The sequence below is a fragment of the Borostomias antarcticus genome, assembly GCF_949987555.1.
Source record: "Borostomias antarcticus genome assembly, chromosome: 1".
NCBI classification, from domain to species: domain Eukaryota; kingdom Metazoa; phylum Chordata; class Actinopteri; order Stomiiformes; family Stomiidae; genus Borostomias; species Borostomias antarcticus.
In genome coordinates, this window is record NC_140234.1 from 57820310 (window position 1) to 57833687 (window position 13378).

General features: G+C 47.4%; 1 protein-coding gene across 5 annotated transcripts in view; it reads right to left on the bottom strand.

The window, feature by feature from the left end:
- LOC311316783 (glucocorticoid receptor-like) overlaps positions 1-10840 on the bottom strand; it is an 80112-nt gene extending 69272 nt beyond the window's left edge. For 2 of the 5 annotated variants that reach the window (XM_084447717.1, XM_084447713.1), the window contains exons 1-2: positions 9013-9189; positions 6516-7672 (exon numbers count right to left, since the gene is read on the bottom strand). In XM_084447717.1, coding sequence (XP_084303843.1) covers positions 6516-7672; positions 9013-9027 — 1172 coding nt within the window. In that variant the 5' untranslated portion in view covers positions 9028-9189. Of the gene's footprint in view, positions 1-6515; positions 7673-9012; positions 9190-9615 lie in introns of those variants that run through there. The other 3 variants (XM_084447715.1, XM_084447714.1, XM_084447716.1) reach the window with 3 other exon arrangements.
- Positions 10841-13378: the final 2538 nt, after the last annotated feature.

Genomic DNA, 13378 nt, shown 5'->3' on the forward strand with positions numbered 1-13378 from the left:
GATTCAGCCCTGTATGCCTGCCTGGTACTGTAGGTAGGCTACAGCTGGCATGAAGAGCCATTGTATGGAACCTGGCAACCACAGAATAAGTCCCCCAAACACCACTCTAACCTCAACTCTCCTCTGGGACACAGCTCCTAAATCCTGCTGTTCAACAACATAGCAAAAGAGTATGAATTAAAAAAAAGGTTATTGCTACGTGCACATTATGCTTACAGTAAACTCAGGCTACTGTTATTGCCGGCTTAGCTAACTCGATACCTGGCTCTCGACAAACAACTTCAGAGTAAATGGATAAGCTATTCAAGGTACTGGATAAGTCGGATGGATTTGCTATACCGCATTTGGAATACGTAGCAGTCAATCAGACATTTAAGAAGGTAACAAGGGTGAAATGATTGGGCAGTTTATGGGAGATTGTCCGAGTGTGTCCCTTGTGTCAACAAGGCTTTTCTATCAAGGTCACCTTAAGACTGATTAGAGAAACACATAATGCCACGCGCCTGCGTCAAATGATAACCTTGGCTTGGCTAATCATTGACCAAATGGTTGGCAAGTATTAGCTATGGCATAATGAGACCTACAGTATTAGGCGCATGTCTAGGTAGGTATGTTATGCATGTGCAAATGCCTATTTTGTTACCCACCCAACACCGCAGCATGGCGTAATTGGACATGAATCAATGTGACGGCATTTTCACAGGGAGGGTGATGAGGGTTGAGTGCCGTGTAATTGGGCTTTACTCCATCGGTCATAGTTAACCTACAGACCACTGGACCCGTCTACTCTACAGGACATCTGAGGGAGCTGAGAACACACTCAGCTAAATTAATTTACATGACATGTCATTTACATCACATTTGAATAATTTCCATTACGTTTGAGTCATTTAAATCACATTTGAATCATTTCCATTACGTTTGAGTCATTTCCATTACATTTGAGTCATTTACATTACGTTTTCATAATTTACATTACGTTTTTATCCAAAGCAACTTTCAATAAGTAGGCCTACTAGGGGTTTTACAGAATAGTCGACTAATCGACTATCAAAACCATTAGTCGACCAGTGTGCATTGTTGCAGACTAATTGCTCATCTTTTTAATTGGGCTTTGCAGTATAATAATATTGCATCAAAGAATTTATAAAAAGTTAAATGGCATATATTCCCTTTATTAATGTTTTTTTTTTTATTTATTATTATTATTATTTTTTAACTTATTTCTGATTTTATCCCCTTTTCACCCAATTTGGTAGCCAATATCACCAGACCTACAGTCCAACTGTTCCTTGCCGCTGCTGTGGGGGGGTCAGTCGGCGATCCAGAAGAGAGCGCCAGCTACCTAACTTTCTGTTAAGCTTGTTATAAAGAAAAGGTGTACTGTAGCATTTACAAAGAAGGCGGGAGGCAGCAGTCAAATGAGAAGATGTGACATTGAAATGACAAGATATAATGGTCGTGAATTTTAAAATCTTTTAAAATCTTTATTAACGAGGAAAATATTACATTTGTGGTTTTCTTTTTGCTCTGAGACTAAAGATTGCCCGTGAAGATGTTGCACTGCACAAAACAAACAACCACTACAGAGGTATCAGAGCCAACGGCACATTTCAAGAGGGCCTGCTGAGATAAGGCTGGTCACTGGCCGGTCACCTCCCCCGGCTCCGCCCAGAGAGACCAGTATCAGGACCCGCCCAGAGAGACCAGTATCAGGACAGGAGCAGGAAAATTCCATCACTTTGATTCACAGATTGGGAAACAAGTTTAAACTAAACGGAAAATTCCCAGGAGAGATTGAGAGGATGAGTGAGAGGACTTTGAGAGAAGCGCGTGGTTACCTACAGACGAGAGCCGTCAACTCAATCAATCAATCAAAGCTTTATTTGTATAGCGCATTTCATACACAGAGGCAACACAATGCGCTTCACAGAGCCTAGGTCCCACCCCTACATATTTCAGAGGGAAGCAAAAAAAAAAAACAGTATCACCCAGGGGCCAGAAAAGTGAGCTGTAAAAATTCTTTCCTGACCCCTTCTCAACGAGACGATCGATCTCCATCAGGTTACAGTCTAATGTGCGAGCTGTCTAACACACCATCCTCACATCACGCCACACAAACGCATCCTGTTTACAGCTGAGGATGAGCGAGTGTGTTCTAACCAGCCCTGTCTGCTGCTTTCTAACGCTCTCCTAATGACACACCCCGAATTGTCAGATCTGATTGGGTGATCGGGTGTTTTGTGATGATCCTGTCTGATTAGTTTCACAGCTTGACATTCTTTTTAAAAAAAAAAAAAAAAAAAAAAAAAAAAGGGGTGGGGGGTCTTTAATTGGCCACACAGTGATGCACACATTGCACATAGTGAGTGGTGACATAGCATACAACACACACACACATGCAACTTCGGGGGGTCGCCGGTGGAAATTGTCTCCTGCATTTCTCCCATCCAAGCTGTCCTCCTCCAGGGGCAGCCAGGAGCAGTGGGCAGCCGTCATGGCGCCCTGGGAGCAAGTCCAAGTGCTCAGTCCAGGTCTTGGTCAGGGACCGGCCCGAAGAGCCGATGTTCTACTGCATGTTTTTCATATTGGGGTTCTTTGTGAGGAAACCTTTGCGAACACGGTGAGAACATGCAAACCCCACAGAGAAACGCCCGGAGATCTTCTTGCTGTGAGGCGACGGTACTAAGTACTGCGCCTCCGTGCCGCACGTGAGTCATTTCGCGGTTCAGTGTCTTGCTCAAGGGCACGTCGGCCCATTGCCAGGAGCTGGGGTTGAACCGGGGACCTTGCGATACCCAGCGGGCCGCTCCCGAGCTGACAATGTCAGCGTACTTCGGGATGCACTTCTAAAAGCTCCTAGACAGAGCTTGGACGTTTCTAACTAGCGAGGTAGAGAGAAACTCAAGTATTAATCAGCTCCGCATGTTTTCAATGAATTTCCACCTCGGACAGACAGGTGGTAGCTTATGTAGCCGATCACGTGCCTCCTCACATGTCAACTGACACACAAGCCCGTGGTTAAAAAAGCCCTGACCGTGACACGGACGAAAACAGAAGCAGCTTTGCCTCGTCAGCCCGCTAGCAGGGATAAGTAGCCTACAATCTTACCCTGGACTCTCCCTGCGCTGACCCTGACCTAAGCCTAAATGACCTAGGACTAACACCGGTCAGCCCTGCTGGCCCCAAATCAGAATCACTGAATCACTGGTCTGTCTGGTTCGTTGTGTTAGCTTAGCATGAGCACAATTCACTATTTGTGTAGCCTACTGTACATTCTGAGCCGGGAGACATGATGTATATGATTTATAGTCGAGGCTTGACTTGAACTGCATGAACTCAACGTCTATCGAAAACACTCCTATATATATCGCCTCACATGCAGTGAGTGAGCTTAACCGAACCAAACAAACATACGCCTGGATTGGGTGCATTAGATCTGTATGCCGGAGCATCTGCACTGTGAAAGAACAGGCGGAACTACTCCGGAGCAGTATTTATGTTCAAATTAACACATTTTTTCAGCATGTCCTTGGGTCCTGAGCAATTATACACCTGCCAAATATTAACTCCAGTGCTGGATGGTGGGGGATATTCAGGTTACAGGGGTACAGGCACGCACACACTCTCCCCATCTCTTACTATAGTATACCGGCTGTTGTGACAAGGTCAATATACCATTTGCAATAAATGTGCTGAATCAGCTGCTCTAACTTATTTTACAGAGAACAGAAAAACAGACACACACGTTAGTTATCATACGCATGAACGGATCACCTGGGACATTGTCTTGAAACGTAAAAATCATTACTCATCACCATGTGACCGCTGGGAGCATGCCATTCATCCGGAGTTCGATACTAAAACGTTCCAGAAGGAATCTCCTGTGAGACATTTCAGGGAATTTTGGAGGAGGAAGGTCACGCAAGACTAGCGTCAGGGCAACCCCAAGTGACTGAGAAGCTTATAGCTGTGGTTAGAGCCTTGTACCGTACTGTACGTATAGGCTATAGTAGACTCACTGACCTTTCGAAAACATTTAGGCGAGCGCGCGCGTGTGTGTGTGTGTGTGTGTGCCCCTCCCCCACTGCTGCGAGGGCAAGTTGAGCAGCTCATAAGGGGCCGGTGGTGTTAGTTTTGAGAGCAGTCTGAAGAGGGAGCGTGGTGTGTTAGTGTGTGTGTGTGTGTGTCTGTTAGTGTTGAGAACACTGAAGAGGGAGCTAGGTGTGTTAGTGTGTGTGTGTGTGTGTATGTGTGTATGTTTGTGTGTGTGTGTTAGTGTTGAGTATACTCTGAAGAGGGAGCGAGATGTGTTAGTGTGTGTGTGTGTGTGTGTTAGTGTTGAGAACACTGAAGAGAAAGCGAGGTGTGTATGTGTGTGTGTGTGTGTTAGTGTTGAGAACACTGAAGAGGGAGCGAGGTGTGTTAGTGTGTGTGTGTGTGTTAGTGTCGAGTATACTCAACTGAAGAGGGAGCGAGGTGTGTTGAGCCCAATTCATAGCCCATATGTATCACACACGGACTGGGCCCCGCTGGAGGCGGCGCCGACTAAAACCCGATCCTCTCTGGCGCGTCCGCCTGGAGCTCCGGTTTTATGACCACCTAGCGTCCGCGCTCCGGTGGGTACAGCGCGGTCGAGACCAGATCCGTGTCCGGCTAAAACGTCTGATCGTCCGATAACGTATCTTGACCATGTTTTGGTTTCTAGCTTGCTAGCTACAGTAACTTGTCACTGATGTCAGTAAACTTATAATGTTGACGTTTGTAATTAATTAATTAGAATGAAAAAAAAACATCTTTGGTACAGGAATGTTAGCTAGTTGGGAGCTGGTCCTGTAAGCTAGCCAGGCTAGCGAGACCAAGCTCCCAAATAACGTTTGCTTTGGCATGACGGCACCGGGAACACGCTAATGAGCCATAGATTGAAATTAATTGTTCTCTGGTGGAAATATGTGCATTTTGATCTGTAAAAAGAAAAAACGACAACTAATGGGCTATGAAAAGATCAAGGACCGCAGACTGGACGTACGGATAACGTATGCGCCCTGTGTTTCTGGACCATGACCTGGCCTTTAGTGTTGAGCACAGTCTGAAGAGGGGTGTGTGTGTGTGTGTGTGTGTTAGTGTTGAGCACAGTCTGAAGAGGGGTGTGTGTGTGTGTGTGTGTGTGTGTGTTAGTGTTGAGCACAGTCTGAAGAGGGGTGTGTGTGTGTTTGTGTGTGTGCAACTCTTGGTTCTTTTAAAACAAGCCTGAAGACTTTTCTTTTTGCCACTGCTTTCTAAGAGGAGCTATGTTTATCAGTATACTGCACTGTAACTTTTATTCCTGTATTCTATTTGTCCTGCTTTTTGTTTAAATGTCTATAATGACTTGCTTTTTGTTTTAATGCTTTTAATTTGTCCTGCCTTTTGTTTTAAATGTCTATAATGTCTTGCTTTTTGTTTTAATGCTTTTAATGTCTCATGTAAAGCACCTTGAATTGCTCTGTGGCTGAAATGTGCTATATAAATAAACTTGCCTTTCCTTGCCTTGTGTGTGTTAGTGTTGAGAACAGTCTGAAGAGGGGGCGAGGGGTGTGTGTGTGTGTGTTAGTGTTGAGCACAGTCAAAAGAGGTATGTGTGGTTGTGTGTGTGTGTGTGTGTGTGTGTTTTAGTGTTGAGAACAGTCTGAAAAGGGAGCGAGGGGGGTGTGTGTTGGTGTGTGCGTGTGTGTGCGTGTGTGTGTTGAACAGTCTGAAGAGGGAGCGAGGGGGGTGTGTGTTAGTGTGTGCGTGTGTGTGTTGAACAGTCTAAAGAGGGAGCGAGGGGTGTGTGTGTGTGTGTGTGAGGTAGGGCTGCACAATTAATCATGAATTAATCGAAATCGCGATTATGACCTCCGCAATTAACTAATCGCAAAAGGCCGCAATTAATGTGATTAATAATTTTGCTTTGAATTGAGTGTGCTAGGACTACACGGACGAATCACAGGCGCTTATGCTGTCTGACCAATCACATGCGTTCCCGCTTAGTGCGCTGTGCGCAGCAATTTCACTGAGAAGACAGATAGCAGTAGGTCAAGACCAGTGTCACAAGAGTACCCGCAGCTGTGAGTAGTGACAAAATGAGCGAAAACGAGGTCAGTGAGTTTGAAGCAAATAATCGCAATTATTATCTTTTGTCCTAATCGTGCAGCCCTAGTGTGAGGCTAACAGCAGATCTGCACACGTGGCCACAGGACTCCCAGCCCTCCTCTCAGCCTCCCCTCGCTCTACTCACTCACACACACACACACACACACACACACTAACACACACACTAACACACACACTAACACGCACTAACAAACACACTCCTGCTGCCAAAAGTGTTCAGCATCAGCAAAAAAAAACACCAATGTCTTCTTTTATCATTTCTTTTTTTAAGAGGACAATTCAGAGCAGGGAACACATGACAGTTCAGTACACTGTCCAGCACCCTGACCACAGATCTACCAGCTGGGAGCAGGTTGACCACCACCCCCACAACCACCTACCTGCCGTAGCTGACGGAGAAGGCGGACGAGGTCACCGCCGGCACCCCCTCGCCCCCTCTCTGCATGGCCGGGCCATCCCCTCCGTATCCACCGGCCCTGCCGGCCCAGCCGTTGCCCAGGGCGGACAGAGGCGGGTACAGGCCGAAGACGGGCTTCTGGTCGGGCTGCTGCTGTACGTTCACGCCGGTGGCGGCGGCGCCCTGGCTGGTTCTGTAGTGGTAGCCCAGGCCTCCTCCTCCTCCTCCTCCTCCCGAGGGCCCCGCCATGTCGATGCCGGACAGCTGGCAGTAGCTCCGGTTCTCCTTGCTCTCCCGCTTGATCACCCCCGGGGTGACCAGCTGTATGACGGAGTCATCGCCTCCGCCACCGCCATCCGTCTCCGTCTTGATCTCGGGCATGGAGACGCCGGCCGTCACGTCCCCACCGGCGACGACCGCCATCATGGTGCCGGCGCCGCCCCGGGGTTTGGCGTCCAGCAGGGCGTCGTCCACCACGGCGAGGTTCGAGAGGAACACGGCCTCGTTCTCCACGTAGAAGTCGTTGAGGTCCAGCGGGGACCGCGGCAGGTCCAGGTCCCTCAGGAGGTCCAGCGCCGCGACCCCCATGAGACGGTCGCCGCCGTCCAAGTCCTTCACCCCCGCGCCGCCGTAGGAGGACACCGTGTCCAGCCGGTCCTTGTCCAGGAAGGAGAAGTCCTCCGTTTTGATGTGGTACAGGTCCAGCTGATGAGGGTGTCCCATGGCGGGGTCCCCCGGCGCCACGGACGAGCGGTTCAAATCCGCGATGCTCTCCTCCAGCAGGGAGAAATCCTCCCTCATGGAATACAGGCCCTGGTCCTGGTGGTGCTGCTGCTGCTGCATCCTCGGGGGCTTGCCCTCGTGCGCGTTCCCCGCGCTCGCCTTCATGTCGGCCCCCTCCATGGCGAAGAGTCCCATGGGGGAAGGGGGCGCCCCCTGGGTCTTGCTGCCGCCCAGTCCGTTGGTGACCTCCATGGCGGGGCCCTGGCTCTGGGCCGTGGACCCGGGCAGGTGCATCCCGGACGCGCCGGACACCGAGCCCCCCGCCGCCTCTCCCGTCCCCCCTTCTCGCTCCCCGAACGCCAGGCTCTCGTCACGGCTATTGCTGCACTTCAGTCCGCCCTGATCCATTTCTTGATCCTGTTTGACAGAGGATAAGAGGTGAAAGCACGGCTTGAGACAGGTAAACATGACCTGGTGTTTGGACTGTTTACTGTAAGGCATGGCTCGCTTCGCCAGAGACCATTGGCAAGAATGCAGTAAGGTCTGGAAACTCAAAGTTCATTTTCGATTTCCAAGGGGCATTATAAACGGTCGCAGACCAAAAATGCCTCTGGACTATCCCTGCGATTGGATAGACCTATAACCAATCAGAGCAGCGGCATGTGGGTTAGTCATCGTATCAAGTTGGCACAGCCACCGTATCAACCCCGCCCCATATTAGATTAACGGCTGTGATTGGCCCACACCAATATCTGGTTGGGTGGAAAGTTTGAACGGGTGCGTTACCAGACTTTTATGTGGAGAGAAACACACAACGTAATCCTGATGATGACGCCAGGCTATGGGTCACACACACAAACACACACTAGTTAGTGAATACACTGTAGGGCCAGGGGTGTAGGTAATAGGTAGGTAAAAAGGCAATTGGCTACAGCAAACACTACACTTAAAATCTCCTCTACAACTGATTGGAGCTTAGCTAAACACGTGTCAAATGCCATGTCCAGATGGAAGCTGCTGTCAATATCACTCAATGTTTGCTGTTGACTTTGTTGTTTCTTTTGCCTGTTGTATGTAATCTGTTGCACTTTGAAGCATTACGGTGCCCGAGACAAGTTCCCCCACGGGGACAATAAAGTATAATCAATCAATCAATGTCAATGATACGAATGCAGGCAAAATCCTGTTAATTATCAATGGATGATCCAGTTTCTAGTGTACACACACACACAGGCAACCTCGGTCACCCCAGGGGCTCAACCGAACTGGCTGGGCAGGGTGCCAGGAGCCAGACAGACGTTTGACTGTGGCATGCCCAGACTCAGCCCGTCCATGCAGGACGGACCCCTGCTATACCAACACACCAAACTGAACGTTGAGCAATAATAGCATTGAGTTTCAAATGAAGACTTGTGAGTTATCTACAGTATAGTGTGACGTTGAGTGTCACATCAATGCACAAAATGCGTTCGTTATGACACAATGAATTAGAATATGCTAAGAGACACTGGTCCGTTTTTTTCTGCATGACATCCATGTCATAAAGTAGACATATACTAGCATCTGGTTACACATCAACTCACTGCTCATTCATTTATTACACTCAACGGCTCCTGGGAGCCAGGGAAACTTGTTTTTTGCGCTGGTAAACGCTGTTGAGAATATGTTTGCAACCAAAAACATTTGTTTTACCCTGATGCAAAGATGCCAATATTAAACGTGGCATTAATTTTTTTAAATATTAAAGAAAACATTACCTTGAATAAACGCATCGTCCTGTAGTCCAGTATCCAAGCATTACCAGTAAAAGAATAACCCACCTAATTAAGTGTCATGTACAGGATTCTATATAGAAATACGCAAAACTAGGCAAACTGTATGTACAAAATGGGCTGTATCTATTGTACAAAATGACTGTCGCCGACAGTAACTTCACCTCCGATGACTGGGTGAGAAGTGTCCAACTATCTATCTGGCCTACATAAATACTGTTCCCCGCTGAAACTATCAGGACCATGCGAAGCGCCGCAGTACTGCAACCTGTTGGCTGAGACGGGACACTGCACGACAAACTAACTAAGGTTAAACCTTGAGAAACGAGCAAATAAAACAACATAACCTATCTGCTAACATTTCATTATGAATGATCCTCTCTGCCCAAGACGCTTCCCCAACAACTTCCTCAAATTACAGTGAAATGTCACCCTGTAAGTGGGGTGCCTGGGGGGGAAAGCAGCTGAAAATGTCTCATGCTCGAACTCTTCTCTAATGATCTCTGGACCAAGATGTAGATTAGAGCCGTTGAACATAAACATATTAACTTACACACACACACACACAGAAATGACACAGTCGCCTACCTATTACCAGAAAGTGCGAGTCCAGATGCGAGGGGACATCTCCTGTCCGTAAGAGTGAAGGATGAGACTCTGATCACTTTCTCTTCTGCGGGAAACCACGAATATCCATGTGGAAATAGCGGACAGGATGGCATGAAAACCTCAGCTACTATTCCCAACCAGCTTGAGCTAGAGCACTTCTAAAGTTGATCGCGGCATAAAGAGTAAAAAAAGTAGCAATTATACGATCTTAATGGGACTAAACAAGGCTAGGTCGCTACTTGGGAAACCCCATGAATATATGACGTTTCAACCCCAACGTGCAGAGATATTTGTAGACTAATACTCGGGATAATGGACCCACCGCTGTTACATAATATCCCAGCCGACCGCATCCAACCCGAGAGCTGCTGCAGGGCGGCTAACCCAATGCTAATGCTAACCAATGCTAATGCTAACCAATGCTAATGCTAACCAATGCTAATGCTAACCGATGCTAATGCTAGCCAATGCTAATGCTAACCAATGCTAATGCTAGCCAATGCTAATGCTAGCCAGCCAGCTAGCTTGACAGCTCGGTAAACGCCCCTCGACTTTCAGCTCCCAACTCCTCCAGTGTGAAACCTGTCAAACGCTGCTCCTTTAATAGCGAATAAGACAAAACACACAACTAACTTAGCCCTCTCACGAATGCACAAGTAGAAGGTGACCGCGTATCTAGTCTTTAAGTATATTTTATGTTAGATAGATACGAAAGTCACCTTGCGTTTGTTAGAAGTTCTGCAAAACTCGTCCACGTCGTCTAAGCAACACAAGCACTTATTCTATAGGAGGCAATGCTAGCTAGCTAGCTTCACACTCTCTTTGGCTAAAAAGAATAAAAATAAAACACTAGCTTCTAGCAATTGTTTAAATGGCAACCGAAGCTAATAGGCTCCACGAATATGAAAGCTAAAACACAAGTGAACTTGTGAGGTTTGCTGGCCGGCAGCGAGATGAACGTCTATGAATAGCTGACTACGCACGTCAGCCCAGGAGACGGATCCAGAGGCACAACTTCAGCCTAAAGAAACTTTGAAGACTGCTCGCCTTTGCGTTTTCCGAGCAAAAAAAAGCTGCAATAACATAAACCGGCACCCCAATTGCTCACGAACGAAGGTCAGTTAGTAACGTTGCATTTGGCAACTACCGGCACGGTCCGTCTAGAGGAGTCCAAACCTAAACGGAGCTGGTCGGACATGCAGGGTCTCAATGGCGAAGGACCGAGCGGGGCGATCAAAGGGCACGTTGACAGCCGATCCCAGATCTGCAGACAGCTGGAGCTCTCCCTCTCCTGCCTCACCTAGACAAATCAAAAACAGCTAATCTGACAAAACATAGGCAAACCGGTCAGCGATAAAGGCGTGTTCGACTCAACGTTGCCTACTTTTATCCGAACAGAAAAAAACAATTGGTACATTCTGGGTCTGGGTTGATCTGGGCTTTCCCATCGGACTACTGTTCACTACCGATATCTGACATGCGCAGAGAGACACTGGTAATGAAACGTCAATAATGCTTATTTACATTTACGCACATTGCAACACAACTGAAATAAACTGATAGAGAATGGTTGTTGTCAGATTAAGACAAAATGAAGTATGTGAAAACTGGAAATAGTGAACTAGGTGTGGTGAACCTACAGGTAGCCTTTGTCTGTCTTGTCTTTAAATAGTATTGCTGCTCTGTTTCGTGTATTCATCCTATTTTGGGATGTCATTGATGCACATTGCGCTCTCAGATGATTGTAGGCTGGTTGAAACAGTCTGTATAGACAATACATGTACCAGCAGCTTGGAGGCTGCGACCGAGGCCTGGGTGTGGGTAGGAGAGGAGAGAAAAGAGATGAGAGGTGGCCAGCAAGGCAAGGGGCTCCATGCAAACCAGCTGATTAGACGGAACTGTGTGTGTTCTGGACATGCGGGCGGTTCATTAGCACGGAGCCGAGCTAGATGGAGGCAGGAACATGCCTACAGCCCCCAGGGGCCGCGGGGGAAACCACTCTGTTCTCAACCGGGAACATGCTTTTTAAACGTCTGCAGATCACACTGAATCCTCCTATTTACAACCAATAAACAACATAGTGGCGTGAATACAGTATGCTATGCATACTCTGATTACAACGATTATATTTTTAGATGTGATTATAATTCATAGAATAGCACGTTATGTCATATTTGATTTGACAGTAGGATGCTGCAGCCACCCCTGTATGTGTGAAGATTATTTAAGAACCTTTAGTGTTTTCCTTTGCGCCAATTGCTGTCAATCTTCTCCTAGTTGTCCCCAAATCCAGGCTGAAGCTCAGGGGGGATCGGGCTTTCGCAGTGGCCGCCCCTAAGCTCTGGAACGAGCTACCCCTGCATGTTAGACAGGCCCCCACTCTGCAGGTGTTTAAATCACGCCTCAAAACACACTTATATTCTTTGGCGTTTTCCTGACATGGCCTAAGAGACTTATCCTTTTTCATGTGACATACTGCGTATGTTTTACTATGTGCTCTTTGTGTGTTATTGTTGTTTGACTTGTACAGCACTTTGGTCAACTTTGTTGTTTTTAAATGTGCTCTATAAATAAAATGGTATGGTAATCACTGAGGGTACAATACTCAGAAGTATGTGTCCCACCTTGCTTCACTGACTAGCTACTATTTCCAAACTTTCTTACAACCCCTAGCCAAACAATCAAATTCACTCCATTCCGATTCACTTTAGGCAATGATGACACCCTCATATCTGTGCCAGGCAAGGTAACTCACTTGCTTGTGTGTTAGCCTATAGCGGACTGAATCAATCCAGAGAGTCGGCATGGCTGCTCACAGCTATGCATGGGGTAATCATCTTACCTCACAGGACTGTAGGGGTGATAGGAGGAGATCTAGGCCCAGCCCACCCCTCCAGCAGCAGTGCTACAGAGAGACAGTCTGCTGGAGAGGGCGTTCTCCTTTTTAAACATCTCAGGAACTCCACTGACCCAAATAATCAGGCCGCTGGCATTGGGCTTCTGAGTGGCTATTTATACAGCATGATTTATCAGCCTCTCTCTCTCTCTCTCTCTCTCTCTCTCTCTCTCTCTCTCTCTCTCTCTCTCTCATCCTAATAATAAACAACAATATGACACACCAGGGTTCTGGAAAAGCTCAGCTCGAAAAGGTCCAAATAAGGTTCCTTGTCTGGACGTCCGGAAAGATTGATCTCCGACATAAACAGTCATCGACGATTCCTTGTTTCATCCATACAGTAGGTTGTACGGTATAGAGGGGCGGTGCTGCATGCTTTTACAGGAAGTGATTTGTGACCCCACATGCACTGTTGTTGACTCATTTTTGAAGTGACTTATGTCAGCATCCCAATTTCCTGGCATATGTGTTCTCGGTTTCAGCCATTTTGCAAGAGCATGCGGTCATTGCCTCCCATAAACAATCCCACAGAGGGTTGAAGACAAATTCAGCCCATCACTGTACGACTCTAGGAATCCTCCCATCTCTTCCCAGCTGTATCACTACAGTACAAACACTACATGTATTACATCTATACATATAGTGAGCATAGCATCCACATGACTAACGGTTCGGCTGTAGCTCAGGAGGTAGAGCGGGTTGTCCAATGATCGTAGGGTCGGCGGTTCGAATCCTGGCTCCTCCTGACGACATGTCGAAGCGTCATTGGGCAAAACACTGAACCCCAAATTGCTCCCAATGAGGAGGCTAGCATCTTGCATGAGATCTTGAATGAGAGGCCTTCAT